General features: G+C 34.4%; 1 protein-coding gene across 5 annotated transcripts in view; it reads left to right on the plus strand.

Annotated features, from left to right (window-relative positions):
* LOC121024775 (lysine-specific demethylase 6A-like) overlaps window positions 1-16,714 on the plus strand; it is a 100,625-nt gene that overhangs the window by 7,855 nt on the left and 76,056 nt on the right. For 4 of the 5 annotated variants that reach the window (XM_040467004.1, XM_040467005.1, XM_040467007.1 and 1 more), the window contains exons 3-4: window positions 9,411-9,465; window positions 11,900-11,934. The exons of the other annotated variant lie outside the window; for it this stretch is intronic. In XM_040467004.1, coding sequence (XP_040322938.1) covers window positions 9,411-9,465; window positions 11,900-11,934 — 90 coding nt within the window. The remainder of the gene's footprint in view (window positions 1-9,410; window positions 9,466-11,899; window positions 11,935-16,714) is intronic. 5 annotated transcript variants of the gene reach the window in all.

Raw genomic sequence — 16,714 nt, forward strand, 5'->3', positions numbered from 1 at the left:
GTGGGCTAAACCTGTATATGAACTATTCTACTCCAGAATAATAACACCACTTCAGATTTTGTTGTTTTCACTTTTCCTTTCTTTTATAGTTTCCTGGGTACATTTTGTTGTTTCCTTACTTGTGTGATAGTAAGATTTTACTTCATTACTTCTTAATTTAAGTGATACTGATGTACTCTATAACAGTATGTTTAAAGCATAATCATTGCTTCAATAAAAGACATTTTGACAAATACATTTTTATAATGCTAGTAACTTCTATTTACTATTAAACTGTTAAAATGGATTCTTTGAAATGAGTACAGTATAAGAATATTGATACAGGATTCATGTTTTTCAGAAACTGTCTTAATTTCATGGAATTATATATATAGCATTCTCCCCTGATGCTTGGCTTATGTGTATAATGCTAATTTCCTTAAATATATACCAATAGCAGAGCTGTTGGATTTTTATAGGATTGTGAGTATGTTTGTGTGTATTTGTGTATGTACTTTGGGATCTTTTCCTGGCATACTTATAAACGTATTGTCTCCTTATAATTTGCTAGTTGAAAATAAGAAATACTGACTTAAGAGGCAAATATAAAAGGAGTGATAAACATGAGCATTAAAATATCATTTAGCATCACTAGTTGCAGCCAAGACAGAAGAGTGTATTCATGGGTTTTATTTTACTGTTTTATCTAGTATACCAATACTTTCACAGTATATCTTTTAGTAATTCATTTTGCATTGTTCACTGGGCATATCATATGCCAGGAGTTTTAGAGCATTATTCTGGGATAATTTAAGATAGGGGTTGGTAAATTACTTTTTATTCTACAATGGTTTTACAACTGCACCTGTTAGTTTACAAATTATTTGTGGGTGCTTTTGGGTTACAGTGTCAGAGGTATGTCAGAGACTGCATATCCTACAGAATAGAAAATATTTACTCTCTGGGCCTTTACTGTGTTATTGTTGAGAAAAGCCAAGTTCTGTTTCTTTGAATGACTGTTTATCTTATCTTCATTGACAAGATACTTTGGCCTACTATGGACAACATACTACATACATATATCAATTACAGATTACATAAGACATGGAAAGAACATTGAATATAAGAAAACTTATTCTCTCTTTTTTTGGCTTACACTGATTAGATGGCCTCCAGTACTAGTTTCTTTCATACTTCAGTTAGTGGTCTGTCTCTGCTTCCTTGTATTACAACATAAAATAGACATAAATTCCTAGAAAAAAAAATGAAAAATTTAAATTTATAGAGTATAAGCCCAACTTTTAAAAACGTGTTGAAATGTTGTATTTACTTTTAAGAGACAGAGAGACAGTGTGAGAAGTGAAGGGGCAGAGAGAGAGGGAGATACAGAATCCGAAGCAGGCTTCAGGGACCAAGCTGTCAGCACAGAGCCGCTTATAGGGCTCGAACTCACGAACCCCGAGATAATGACAGGGCTGAAGTCAGATACTTAACGGACTGAGGCACCCAGGTTCTCCAAGCCCAATTTTTTGCAAAAGATTTTATTATCATTATTTTTTAAAGTTTGTTTATTTATGTATTTTGAGAGGGACAGAGACTGTACAAGTGGGAGAAAGGCACAGGGAGAGAGAGAATCTGGAGCAGGCTGGCACCAGCCCATAGACGCTGATAGGAGGATTAAAGCCACGAAGCTGCAAGATCATTACCTGAACCCAAACCAAGAGTCAGATGCTCAGCTGACTGAGCCATTCAGGTGCCCCAGTATAAGCCCAAATTCTTAAATTCAGTGGCAGAGTTACATTTTAATACATATAATGGAAAAAATTGAACATTGAAAATTTAAAATAAAATTTATAGGTTCATACTGAGGCAACTAATATATACCCCTCTTTTTACCCACATAACTTTTGTTTAGCAGTTATAATTCACAGTACTACTTACAGTATATAATGTTTAGTTAAACATTTTTTAGTAGAACCTAGTCTTGACAAAGTGGTGGATTGAAATGAAGATATTGTAAAGCATTCAACTTTTATAAAGCAAATGATGCTGGTTTTTTTCCAGATGCTTTCTTAGTAGCAGTTTCCAATTATTATTGTAAATAATAAATAAACTATTATTGCTTATTCTGTAAAGCTATAATTAAATTATCTTTTTTTTTTAACGTTTATTTATTATTGAGAGACAGAGACAGAGGGTGAGCATGGGAGGGGCAGACACTGACTCCGAAACAGGCTTCAGGCTCTGAGCTGTTAGTACAGAGCCCAGCACAAGGCTTGAACCCACCAACCTGCAGATCACAACCTGAGCTGAAGTCAGATGCTTAACTGACTGAGTCACCCAGGTGCTCCAGTTTTTTTTTAATGTTTATTTACTTTTCAGAGAGATAGGTAGAATGTGAGTGGGAGGAGCAGAGAGAGAGGGAGACAGAATCTGAAGCAGGCTTCAGGCTCTGAGCTGTCAGCACATAGCCCAATGGGGGCTCAAACTCTCCATCCCCCCTGTAATTAAATTATTTTTCAGTGAAGAAATGATCATAAATTCCTTATGAATATTTTTTTGATGGTAATAGAATTTAAAATTGATGAGGTTTGTTGAAAATATTTTACAGATATAAAATAGCTTGTCAGTTTCATTGTGAAATTTTGAAAGCTGTCATAACAATAAAAAAAAATTTTTTTTTAATGTTTATAAGTGGGGTTAGAAGCAGACAGAGGGAGACACAGAATCAAAAGCAGCTCCAGGCTCTGAGCTGTCAGAATGGAGCCTGATGTGAGACTTGAACTCCCAAACCACCAGATCACAACTTTAGTTGAAAAAAGTCAGATGCTTAACTGACTCAGTCCCCCAGGCGCCCCAAGTTCTACTTTTTAAGGCAACTTTCAAATACAAATTACAGCATGGTTTACTACTTTTGCTGTATGTCAGGACTTAGTTACTTTACCTACTGGAAGTTTGTACCTTTTGACCAACTTCACTCATTTTACTTACCCTCCACCCCCTTCACCTCTGGCAATCACCAATTTGTTCTCTGTAGCTATGAGATGTTTGTGTTTGACTTATTTTTGTTAATTTTTTTAAAAATTTTTTTTTCAACATTTATTTATTTTTGGGACAGAGAGAGACAGAGCATGAACGGGGGAGGGGCAGAGAGAGAGGGAGACACAGAATCGGAAACAGGCTCCAGGCTCTGAGCCATCAGCCCAGAGCCTGACGCGGGGCTTGAACTCACGGACCGCGAGATCGTGACCTGGCTGAAGTCGGACGCTCAACCGACTGCGCCACCCAGGCGCCCCTATTTTTGTTAATTTTTAAAATTAAGTTGTATTTTAGTTCCAATATAGTTAACATACAGTGTTTTATTAGTTTCAGATATACAGTATAATGATTCAACAATTCTACACATTACCCACTGCTTATCACAACAAGTAAAATCCTTAATCCTCTCACCTCTTCACCCATCTACTATCCCTCTAACTGTGTTTGTTCTCTAGAGTTAGGAGTTTGTTTCTTGGTTTGTCTGTCTCTTTTCTATCAGTCCCCCCTTCCCTCATTTTTTTTTTTTTGTTTGTTTGTTTTTCCCTTAATTTCCACATATGAGCAAAATCATTTGGTATTTGTGTCCTCTGACTTCATTTCACGTGGCGTAGTACACTTTGGCTGCATGCATTAAAAAAAAATCTTTTTTTAATGTTTATTTTTGAGACATACACACACACACACACACACACACATACACACCCCATGAGTTGGGGAAGGGTAGAGAATGAGGGAGACACAGAATCCAAAGCAGGCTCCAGGCTCCAAATTGTCAGCACAGAGCCCAGTGCGGGACCAGAAACCATGAGCCTTGAATTCATGACCCAAGGCAAAGTCAAAGGCTCAACCGACTGAGCCACCAGGCACCCCAAGATTCCCTTCTTTTTTATGGCTGGTGTATTCCATTGAGATCTCTCTATCTCTGTCTGTCTGTCTGTCTGTCTGTCTGTCTACCTACCTACCTACCTACCTACCTACCTACCTACCTACCTACTTATCTATCTAATCTAATGTCTTATCTATCTGTCTGTCTACCACTTCTTTATCCATTCCTCAGTTGATGGATATTTGGGCTGCTTCCATAATTTGGCTGTTATAAATAATGCTGCTATAAACATAGGGGCACATATTCCTTTGAATTAGTGTTCTGAATTCTTTTTTTTAATGTTTATTTCTGAGAGTGAGAGCAAACATGAGCAGGGGAGAGGGTGAGAAAGTGAGATAGAAACTCTAGGCAGCTATGTGAGACAGTGGAGAGCTTGAATTCATAAACTCATAAACCATGAGATCATGACTTGAGCTGGAATGAAGAGTTGGATGTTTAAATGACTGAACCACTCAGGTGCCCTAGTGTTTTGTATTCTTTGGGTGAATACCCAGTATTCTGATTGATTGCTGGATCATATAGTAGATGTACTTTTAACTTTCTTAGGATCCTCCATACTGTTTTCTGTGGTAGTGGAACCAGTTTGTATTCCTAGCAACAGTGCATGAGGATTACTCTTCACCACATCCTCACCAATACTTATTATTTCCTGTTGTTGATTTTAGCCATTCCAACAGGGGTGAGGTTGGGTGTTGTCTTTGGAGTGTTGTCTTTGGAGAAATGTCGGTTCATGTCTTTTGTCCATTTTTTCATTGGATCATTTTTGGGAGTGTTGAGTTGTATACAAGTTCTTTCTAGAATTTGGAGCATAACCATTTGTCTGATATGTCATTTGCAAATATCTTTTCCCATTCAGTAGGTTGCCTTTTAGTTTGCTGGATTGTTTCTTTTGCTGTGCAAAAGCCTTCTGATTTTGATGTAGTCCCAATAGTTTAATTTTGCTTTTATTTCTCTTGCTGGAGACATACCAAGAAAAATGTTGCTATGGTCAGTGTCTAAGAGGTTACTGCCACTCCCTGTGGTCTCTTCTAGGATTTTTATGGTTTGATATCTCACATATAAGTCTTTAATTCATTTTGAGTTTATAGCGTGTGGGATAAGAAAGTGGTGAAAGTTCCCAGCACCCACTTATTAAAGAGAAAGACTTTTTCCAGTTGGTTTTTAATTTTTAAATTCTCACCTTAAAAAATATTTGTTTGTTTATTTACTTCTTTGATTGCACACAAGCAGAGGAGAGGCAGAGAGAGAGGGAGAGATAGAATCCCAGGCAGGCTCTGCACCATGACCGTGGAGCATGATGCAGGGGTGGAACTCAAGAAACACAGGATCATAATCCAAGCCGAAACCAGAGTCGGACGCCCAACTGACTGAACCACCCAGTCACCTCTTGAAATTTTTATATTCTACATATACGTGAGATCATACAGTATTTCCTTCCTATGTCGTATTTCACAAAATCCTACCAAGAGTGTAAGAGGGTTCCATTTTCTCCACATCTTTGCCAATACTTGTTATTTCTTGTTATTTTTTTTTTAATTTTTTTTTTCAACGTTTATTTATTTTGGGGACAGAGAGAGACAGAGCATGAACGGGGGAGGGGCAGAGAGAGAGGGAGACACAGAATCGGAAACAGGCTCCAGGCTCTGACCCATCAGCCCAGAGCCTGACGCGGGGCTCGAACTCACGGACCGCGAGATCGTGACCTGGCTGAAGTCAGACGCTTAACCGATTGCGCCACCCAGGCGCCCCTCTTGTTATTTTTGATACTAGCCATTGTGACTGGTGTTAGGTAGTATCTAATTATAGTTTTGTTTTGCAATGGTGAGTGAAGTTGCACATCTTTTCATTCACCTGAATAAAAGTATAGGTCTTCCTTAAAAAGCTGTCACTTCAGGTCCTCTGCCCATTTAAAAAAAATTAATTTTAGTTTTATTTTTTAAAATTTGCATCCTAATTAGTTAGCATACAGTGCAACAATGATTTCAGCGGTAGATACCTTAACTCCCCTTACCCATTTAGCCTATACCTGCTCTCACAACCCCTCCAGTAATCCTCTGTTTGTTCTGCATATTTAAAATAGACTCTCTTATGTTTTTGTCCCCCTTCCTGTTTTTATATTATTTTTGCTTCCCTTCCCTTCTGTTCATCTGTTCTGAGTCTTAAAGACCTCATATGAGTGAAGTCATATGATATTTGTTTTTTCTGACTAATTTCGCTTAGCGGAATACCCTCTAGTTCCATCCACGTAGTTGCAAATGGCAAGATGTCATTCTTTTTTATTGCCAAGGAATACTCCATTGTCTATATATACACCACATCTTCTTTATCCATTCATCCATCGATGGACATTTGGGCTCTTTCCATACTTTGGCTATTGTGGATAGTGCTACTATAAACATTGGGGTGCATGTGCCGCTTCGAAACAGCATACCTGTATCCCTTGGATAAATACCTAGTGGTGCAATTGCTGGGTCGTAAGATAGTTCTATTTTTAGTTTTTGAGGAACCTTCATTCTGTTTTCCAGAGTGGTTGCTCTAGTTTGCATTCCCACCAACAATGCAAAAGAGATCCTCTTTCTCTGCATCATTGCCATAATCTGTTGTTGCCTGAGTTGTTCATGTTAGCCATTCTGACAGGTGTGAGGTCATATCTGTTGTGGTTTTGATTTGTATTCTCTGATGATGAGAGATGTTGAGCATTTTTTCATGTCAGTTGGCCATCTGGATGTCTTCTTTGGAGAAGTGTCTATTCATGTCTTTTGCCCATTTCTTCACTGGATTATTTGCTTTTTGGGTGTTGAGTTTGATAAGTTCTTTATAGATTTTGGATACTAACCCTGTATCTGATATGTCATTTGCACATATCGTCTCCCATTCTGTCACCTTTTAGTTTTGCTGATTGTTTCCTTCGCTGGACAGAAGCTTTATTTTGATGAGGTCCCAATAGTTTTCTTTTTCAACATTGCTTTGGCTTTTTGTGGTCTTTTGTAGTTCCATACAAATTTTAGGATTGTCTTAGCTCTGAAGAATGCTGGTGTTATTTTGATAAGGATAACTGATTTTGCACATCTGTAATGACTAATGTCAAGCATCTTTTCTTGTGTTTATTGACCATTTGTTTATCTTTACAGTAATGTCTACTCAAATTCTTGGCTTATTTTTAAATTGGGTCCTTTGTTTTCTTGTTGAATAGTTTTTGGGTTTTTTTTTAATAAAATATGGATATTAATCCCTTATCAGATCTATGATTTGCAGATAGTCTCTCCCTTTCTGTGGGTTTTCTTTTCACTATCTTTTCAAGCATAGAAGTTCTTTAATTTTCAAGAAGGCCAATTTATTTTTTTCTATTGTTGTCTATGCCTTTGATGTGATAGTAGAGAAATTACCATATCCACTGTTTTTCTATATATCTTCTAACATTTTTATAGTTGTTACATTAACATCTCTAATGTATTTCATGTTAATTTTTGTGTATGGTAGAAGATAGGGTTCAACTTCTTTTTTGTTTATGTAGATAGCCCATTTTGCAAGCGCTTTTGTGGAAAGGTTTGTCTACATACCGTTTACAAGCCTAATAAGCCTGTAATACCATGGTGTTTCTATCATTGATGCTATGTATTATTTGGTTACACTATCAGATAGCAAATATTGTTTTTATGCATAAATGGGGCTGGTTGAAGAATTCCAATGATTCCACATTGATTCTACATAGAAGTGTAGTTCTTAAAACTTGCTAAATATTTTTTCACACAGAAGATAATAGTTTGAACTGCATGTACAGTTTGGCATTTGAAACTTGAAATAATGAGTATGTCTCATAATTTTAGATATATGCATTGCAAGTATGAATGGCATTTTTATAGTTGATTTTTAAAAATAACTTGTCCTTAGGTTATTTAATGGCTGATTATTTTAATTGATTGTTTAGCTGTTTATTTTAATGTTGAAAAATTAACGTAAAAAATGAATGTACGTTTGTGGTAATAGTTGCTAGGATGGTCAAAATGGGGTCTGTTTTTCTTTTAACTTAAAAATTCAAGTGTTTTACTATTTTCTATTAAGTAGTTTGTATATGTGATGTTTATAGCAATAAGTATAAGTGTCATATATTACTTAGTGTTTTAGTAATAATTAATTTTGTCATTTAATGTTACCTGTGTATTTAGTATTTGCATATAGATGAATGATTTGTATATAAGATATCTAATATTATATACTATATATCATTTATACATTATTGTGTTATAGAGTGTTAGCTAATATTAGTAAACTAATGTTTTAATAAGATTATTTTATAGATCTAATAACAATATATATTAGATCTGTACCTAGCCCAACTTACAAATGTGTCTACAATAGAGTTATAATTATATTTACATTATGTGTTACCCTTACTTGATATAATGAGAAATAGAGCTGTATGTCATGTTACATTTTTAATGTATAATGAGTAATTATACATATTTACACACAATATACATGGTGTTTAAAAGGTTAGTAGTATAATTCATAGATTAATTTCAACATGGGTTGTTAAATGTATGTTGTGTTACTCTTATAATCTGTTGAAATACAGTGATACTGAATAATCAATAAAGGCAGATGTATTTTGTTTTTCAAGATAATTCTCAGAATTTTCTGGTTTCTAAATTTTGTTTCATTTTTATATTTTTTTAATTAGTTTTTTCTTTTTAAGAGAGAGAGTAGGTGGGGCAGAAAGAGAGAGAGAATCTCAAGCTGGCTTCACACTCAGAGCAGAACTTGACTTACAGGGCATGGTTTTATCACCATGAGAGTGTGACATGAGCTGAAATCAAGAGTTGAATACTTAACTGACTGAGCCATGCAGGTGCCCTCAAGTTTTGTTTTGAAATAATATTTTAAAATCTTTTATGTTGTTAATACCATTGGAGTTTTCAGTTTTTTATATAATGAATTGAAAAACATGTTTTATATATAGGAACACCTGGGTGGCTCAGAAGGTTAAGCATCTGAATGCTGCTCAGGTCATGATCTCACAGCTCTTGAGTTTGAGCTCCACAGAGGGCTTGCTATAACTGCATAGAGCCCACTTCAGATTCCTTAGTCTCCCTGTCTGCCCCTTTCCCTGCTGTCTCTTTCAAAAATGAATAAAACATTAAAAAAAAAATCCACTTTTTTATTTAAGCATGTCTGTAACAGTTTTTTTACTTGAATACTGAAATAGTTTTTTTTTTTCCATCTAATAAAGACTGACACAGAATATGTAAGATCAAGTTCTTTTTTTGCCGACACATTTTTCATTTTTAACTATCTGTTGGGAATAAATAACTTGATAACACTTTCCTTTTCATAACAGGTTTTGAATGACAGTAATTTTTTTCTTTTTGGTTGGCTGTTATGTTTTAGGTTTGTAACATCTTCTAATTACTATATGTTAAAAAACCTTAAAATGCCCAAACTATAAAAATTTATATTATGCAATTCTAAGTATAGTCCATTAATATTTTTTGCCTTCCTCTCACAGCATTTTCAGTTAGCTTTGATTGACTGTAATCCCTGTACTTTGTCCAGTGTTGAAAGTAAGTATTTGTAAGTACAGTAGTTCTTTTGTCTTTTTTAGGAATCTGATATTTATAGGAACTTTCAAATTATGACCCTAAATACTTTTTCAAATCTATATTTTTGTTTCTGTGGGTTACTGAGAATAAAATGGAGGAGCACAAGCCTGTGTCAAAGACACTGAGACAGGTGATTTAGGTAGGTGGTTCTTGTTGAACAAATAGTGTTATATGGTGATTGCTGGTGTTGTGCTAGGGATCATTAGTAGTGGTCATGTTGCATTATTTAAATGGAAAAATGATTTCTCTTCCTTTTAATATATTTGAGGGTTTGAATACTCCACAGACTACGACTATTTGACACTGTTACTTGTGCCTGTAAAACTGGGAATGTCTTAAGTATTCAAAGGAAAGTTAAAAAAGAAAACAAATATTCTATTTTAAATCAGAAATGTATAGTTTCTTTGAATAGGTATATACTACATATTGGTTTTAGAAATAGGGAATGGATGTGTACAATTAGTATTTCAAAAAGAATTAGGGGATACAGAAGTTTCATATAGATTGTTCTTTGAGATGTAGTTCTTCTAGTATTCCAAAAATTTGAGTTTAAATTTCAAGACCATTTGACACTTGTCCAAATTTTAGTCTGTATAATTGAAAAATGCCAGGAGCATTTGCAATTTCTGTTTATGTTCCTCCTTCAAAGTACATTTAAGAATGAAATATCTTGTAGAAGATAATGCTGTACCTTGTGCAATTGTGAGGCAGAGACATAGGATCTGAGACTAAAATCTGGGAAAAGTTTAGATGGTATTAGGTAGGGTACAAGTTAGCTTGAACTTTTCTTCCCTTTTATTAGATAGAATGAAGATTGGGAAATTGAGAAACAGATTTTCCCTGTCTTTACCTTATTTTTTACTCTTAATCCTGGTTCCCTCCAATAATGCAGTGAGATGTGCTTAGTGGTAACTGGACATGGCATTGTAAGGAGAGCTACCTTAGGAAAGGTCATCAAAGAGGAAAAAAATCTCTGAATATATAAAATAAAGATTTTAGCTTATAAAATTATCTTCCCCTGTGAAATGCCTTAGCCTATAAGTAAATCTATAAAACAAAAGATCTCTTTACAGAATAATATAACTTATAAAATAGACATGGTTTGTTATTGTCATTAGATTTTTTTCTTTATTTTGTTCTGTTGTTATCTTAGCAATAGTATTTTTATCTTCTCTAAGGAAGATGTTTTTATTCTACCTGGATGGTGATTAAGATGTAATATGTAACCTCACATGTAGAGCAGTTACTTTGTACCAAAATGTTTGATTTTAATTCTCTCTTATGGAATGTTCTCCAGTAAGGATATAGAGAATTTACTAGATAGCTGGGGACTTATTAACTGAGAATTTTCCATACCTTCAAAACTAACTGAAACATAATCTTTAAAGCCAACTTTAAGAATTTTTAATTTTTTAATGCTTCCTAGAAAGAATTTACCTTTTTCCTATTCCATGAGAGAAAAGGTAGGGAAGCAGAAGGAAAGGAGGAGAAAAAGAGACGTCTTAGTACTTTTTTTCCTAAGGCAAATGTCATCTGTGAGACTTTTCTTAAAATTCACATACATAAATATTTTGTATATAACTTTGAAAGACTATCCTGCTTAGAATCTAAACAACAAAAAAGACCTTTTCCATCAGAAAAATAAAAACCATGAATACAAAAATCTAAATTTTGTATGTAATTTTTATAGTTTTTGTTTTATTGATTCATGACCCTCACTAAGTTATTTAATGCTCTGGTGAGTGGGAATTAGGCAACTGGAAGAACTCTTATAAAGGGAAGCAAAAATGGTGTTCTACCTTTTTTGATTTTTCAGCTATTTTTATTTTCTAACCTTGCTTTTTAGATGATTTGACTTTTTTCTTCTTTAAATAAAAACTACCTAATTCTGAAAAACTGAAAAGAACTCATTTCCCCTATTTTTAATATTTTCCCCCTATTTTGCTAATATTGCCCTGACCAATACTTAAAAGGAAAAATTGTTAATGAGATTTTCTGTTAAAGAGTAACTTGTATATTTTGGAAAACATGTCTTAATTAAATCACTGTTTTTAAGGTAAAAATTTGAGAATATTGCATGGATGATATATATATTTAAAATCTTAAATTTGCTTACTATTGATTTGAGCTTCATGTATTTATTGTTGAATTTTCATGTTCATAATGTAAAAGTTTTTCTGGAGTTTTAATAATGACTAGATAATATTTTCTTGACATTCTTATGATTTTTAGCAGATTAATTTGCGTGTTGTTAAGTTAACACAAAAGATAATCTAAATCAGGTTTCTAATCTTTAAATTTTAGCATTTCCTTGTGTTTGATAATTTTCTATATTTTTGTTTATTACCTGAAGTCAACTGTATTATAATTAATTCTTTTCCATGATCCTTTGTAGTTCAATTTCATATTGCCCACTTGTATGAAACCCAGGTAAGTGTTTTACCATATTTAAAAAAGGAACCAGATCTAATAACAATCTTCTTCATGCTTTAAGTGAAGTGAATTCTATAAACCATGTTTAAATGAAATATTAGTCGAGTTCTGAGTATATACTCCTGCATATATTATATATATATGTATTTATACTCATTACCTGTGTTTGCAATTTTGCTCAGTGAAAAAATAATACAAGAGAAATGAAGGTATTTGAGGTTTGTATTCAATATGTGTATAGTGTTTGTTACTACCTTCAACTCACTATAATTTAATAAATTTCCCCAAACACTCTGCTTGCTGTATACTAGAAACTGTCCTTTAATATGATTTGCATCTAAACTTCAATCATTTGCATGCTGTGAAATGACTATACTTAAGAATGCCATTCTGATATTAATACCTAATTTACTTTTCAAAATACTTGCGGATAATTGTAACTATTTTCTTAGAATAGTTTCCTCTGTTTTCTATAATATTGAAATACCTTTTAAAGGTCTTACTATTTGTAATACACCCTATAGTCACACTGATGTTATTACCATTACTTCAAGGTGGGTATTTTAATCTGTTTCAGTCGAATTTTAGAATATTTTGTGTGTGTCAGATTTTGTTTGGTGGTTGGAGAACATACAAGTTTACAGTCTGTGGTAGAATATCAGGACATTGGGAGGAGCCTGAAAAAATGCGGACTATATCCAGAATATGAGCAGTGGAATAATAGTGATTGCATTTCAGTTGTGAGATACAGTGCACATATAATAGCTTTTCAGGAAGGAGAAAATAAAACGCTTCATAGAGTAAAATTATGTAGTCTTTTCTTTTGTTTTTAGGCCAAGTATAAAATAATGGAATGAAGACAGGGATTATGCAGAATTATTCTCAAAACAGGAAAGCTGCTGGCATCTTTGATTATTCATATTATAAAATGGATGTAGTAAGATACTTTAAGATATTTTTACCCAGCTTGTGGAGTAGCAATCATGGTATAAGAGATTTTAAGAAAATTAGCGTCAGGTCTCTGTATCTCATACTCTACCTCTTCCTGACCCCACCACACACACATACCGCAAGTTTCAATATTTACTGAATCAGAGTTGAATCACCTTCAGAGGTAGAATATACTGCTAATCTCACATTTCTTTCGTTTGGTAAGATGTATGTTGAGAATAGGCAGCCATCTTATATGAGTGTCATAGATGAAAATGTTTACTTCTTACCTGAACCTTTGGTGTAAATAGTTTTTCTTCATTGGCTTAGTTTTTCTTTTTAATGTTTATTTTTGAGAAAGATGGAGAGAGAATGAGTAGGGGAGGGGCAGAGAGAGAGAGAGACAGGGGGGAGACATAGAATCTGAAGCAGGCTCCAGGCTCTGAGCCATCAGCATGGAGTGTGACATGGGGCTCGAACTCAGGAATGACAAGATCATGACCTAGGGGGAAGCTGGACTCTCAGCCAACTGAGCCACCCCGTGCATTGGCTTTTGAAAACACATTTTTTAATCCTTTGATATATGGAAAGTCTCTTATAATCATTTGTGCATATTAGAATATTAAAGTTATATTTATTTCATTGCAGTTTTCAAAGACGAAGCACATGAATTTTAATCCTGAGTAATCAGTAAAGTTACAGAATTCTACCATTTGAATCTTTTAAAATTAGACTATATCTTTTACTAAATTGTGTACTATGATTAGTTAAGGCTTCTCTGAGCAGGACCTATTTGAAATATGCTTGAATAAATACAGGGAGAATAAACATAAGAGAATGGTGTGTGTGTGTGTGTGTGTGTGTGTGTGTGTGTGTGTGTGTACGTGTATATGTATTTTAATTTAATTTTTAATTTACATCCAAATCAGTTAGCATATAGTGCAATGTTTTCAGGAGTCAATTCCAGTGATTCATCCCCCATGTATAACACTCAGTGCTCATCCTGTCAAGGGTCTTCCTTAATGCCCCTTATAACCCCTCCAGCAATCCTGTTTGTCCTCTCTATTTAAGAGTCTCTTATGTTTTGTCCCTCTTCCTGTTTTTATATTATTTTTGCTTCCCTTTCCTTATGTTCATCTGTTTTGTGTCTTCAGTTTCACATGAGTGAAGTCGTATACCTGACTGTCTCTGACTGATTACTTTTGTTTAGCATAATATCCTCTAGTTCTATCCATGTTGTTTCAGATGGCAGGCTTTCATTCTTTTTGATTGCTGAGTAATACTCCAGTGTGTGTGTGTGTGTGTGTGTGTGTGTGTGTGTGTGTGTGTGTGTGTAATATATATGCACACACGTATATGTATGTATATATATATATACAATATATATATTTGTGTGTATATATATACAGTATATACACAATACACACCACATCTTCACATCTTTATCTATTCATCTGATGACTTTTGAGTTCTTTCACAATAGAGTATATTTAAGTTTGTGTGGGTGAGTGTGTGTAGCCATATTCCAGTTAGATGTCAGCAACTGGAAGCACTGATAAACTATAAGTTTGAAACATGAAAAATCAAAAGAAAGGCAGAATGGAGACAGTGCTGACCTCCAATGCCCATTTTGTTAAATGTATTTACTATTAATGGCATTGTCATCTAGTCCTTTTCTTTTGGTATTTTTAAGTGGTTATTGGTCTTGTAGGCACACTCATTGAATTTTTTTTTTTTTTCAACGTTTATTTATTTTTGGGACAGAGAGAGAGACAGAGCATGAACGGGGGAGGGGCAGAGAGAGAGGGAGACACAGAATCGGAAACAGGCTCCAGGCTCTGAGCCATCAGCCCAGAGCCTGACGCGGGGCTCGAACTCACGGACCGCGAGATCGTGACCTGGCTGAAGTCGGAGGCTCAACCGACTGCGCCACCCAGGCGCCCCTCATTGAATTTTTTAGTAGTTTTTAAAGTTCTTAAATGCATACTCTGTCAAATCTCCAAATAAAGATAATATTGTTTTTTTCTTGACCCATTTATAGTAATTGGCATGCGTTTCTATTCCATAATTTTAATTATGTAACTGTAATATTTCATAGTGTTTCCTTTCCAGTTGGCTTCTTTCCTTGAGTAATGTGCATTTAACTTTCCTTCATGATTTCATGACTGGATAACTCATTTATATTTAGCAATGAGTAATATTTCATTGTGTGGATGTATTACAGTTGTACGTTCACCCTGTGAAGGACATCATAGTTGCCAATATTAATGAAGTTGCTATAATCACTTTGGCTTCTCATAAATGCCCTTTATCAGTTTTATTTTTTATTTTTATTTTTTTCAATATATGAAATTTATTGTCAAATTGGTTTCCATACAACACCCAGTGCTCATCCCAAAAGATGCCCTCTTCAAGGCGCATCACCTGCCCTCCCCTCCCTCCCACCCCCATCAACACTCAGTTTGTTCTCAGTTTTTAAGAGTCTCTTATGGCTCTCTCCCACTCTAACCTCTTTTTTTTTTTTTTCCTTTCCCTCCCCCATGGGTTTCTGTTAAGTTTCTCAGGATCCACATAAGAGTGAAAACATATGGTATCTGTCTTTCTCTGTATGGCTTATTTCACTTAGCATCACACTTTCCAGTTCCATCCACATTGCTACAAAGGGCCATATTTCGTTCTTTCTCATTGCCACGTAGTACTCCATTGTGTGTATAAACCACAATTTCTTTATCCATTCATGAGTTGGTGGATATTTAGGCTCTTACCATAATTTGGCTATTTTTGAGAGTGCTGCTACCCTTTATCAGTTTTAAAGTAGTTCCCATATATTTCTAATTTTTTAAATGTTTTTTTATCATGAAAAGGTACAGAATATTGTGAAACAGTTTTGAATTTTGTTTAAAAGTACTGAATTTTTAAATTCGTCTCCTGCTCGTAGAGATGCTCATGTATTCCTTTTAAGTTTATTCTTTGACCCTTTATTGTACCTTTTGTATCTTTGAATATGGATTCTAGATACCTTCTATAGAGTCATGCAGTATTTGTCCTTTTGTGTTTTACTTGTTTCAATTAACATTACCTTCAAGATTCATCCATGTTGTAGCATGTATCAGAACTTCATTACTATTTATGACTGAATAATATATTTTGTTTTCATTCTTCTGTGGGTGGACATTTAGGTTATTTCTATCTAGTAGCAATTGTGAATAGTAAGGCTGCTATAAAGATTTGTGTACAAATATATGAGACCCTGTTTTCAATGTTCAGGTGTGTATACCTATAAGAATTGCTGGGTCTTACGGTAAATTTATGTTTAATCTTTTTGAGGAGCCACAGTGACTGCACCATTGTCTACACACAAAACATACAACACACAGGGTTCACATTTCTCCACATCTTGCCAATGCTGGTTATTTTCTGTATTTTTGCCCTTCATAATGGTTGTGAAATTGTATTTTATTATGATACTGATGTGCATTTCCCTGTTAACTAGTGGTTTTGATGGTTTTTTTTTTTTTCCATGTGCTTATTGGACATGTGCATACCTTGTTGGTGAAATATTTATTCAGGTCCTCTGATCATTTGTCAGTGGGTTGTTTGATATTGTTATTGACTTGTTAGGAGTTTTTTTATGTCTACAGAATATTACCTATGAGATATCATTTGCAAATATTTTTTCCCATTTGTGTTTTCATTTTCTTCTGTGGATTTTAATTGTCTTCAATAGTATCTTTTCATGTACAAAAGTTTTGGTCTTTTAAAAAAATTTTTAATGTTTATTATTTATTTTTGAGAGAGAAGGAGAGGGAGAGGGGGGGGAGAGAGAGAGAGAGAGAGAGAGAGAGAG

This window comes from Herpailurus yagouaroundi, unplaced genomic scaffold, assembly GCF_014898765.1.
Source record: "Herpailurus yagouaroundi ecotype Mexico unplaced genomic scaffold, PumYag 67120, whole genome shotgun sequence".
NCBI classification, from domain to species: Eukaryota; Metazoa; Chordata; class Mammalia; order Carnivora; family Felidae; genus Herpailurus; species Herpailurus yagouaroundi.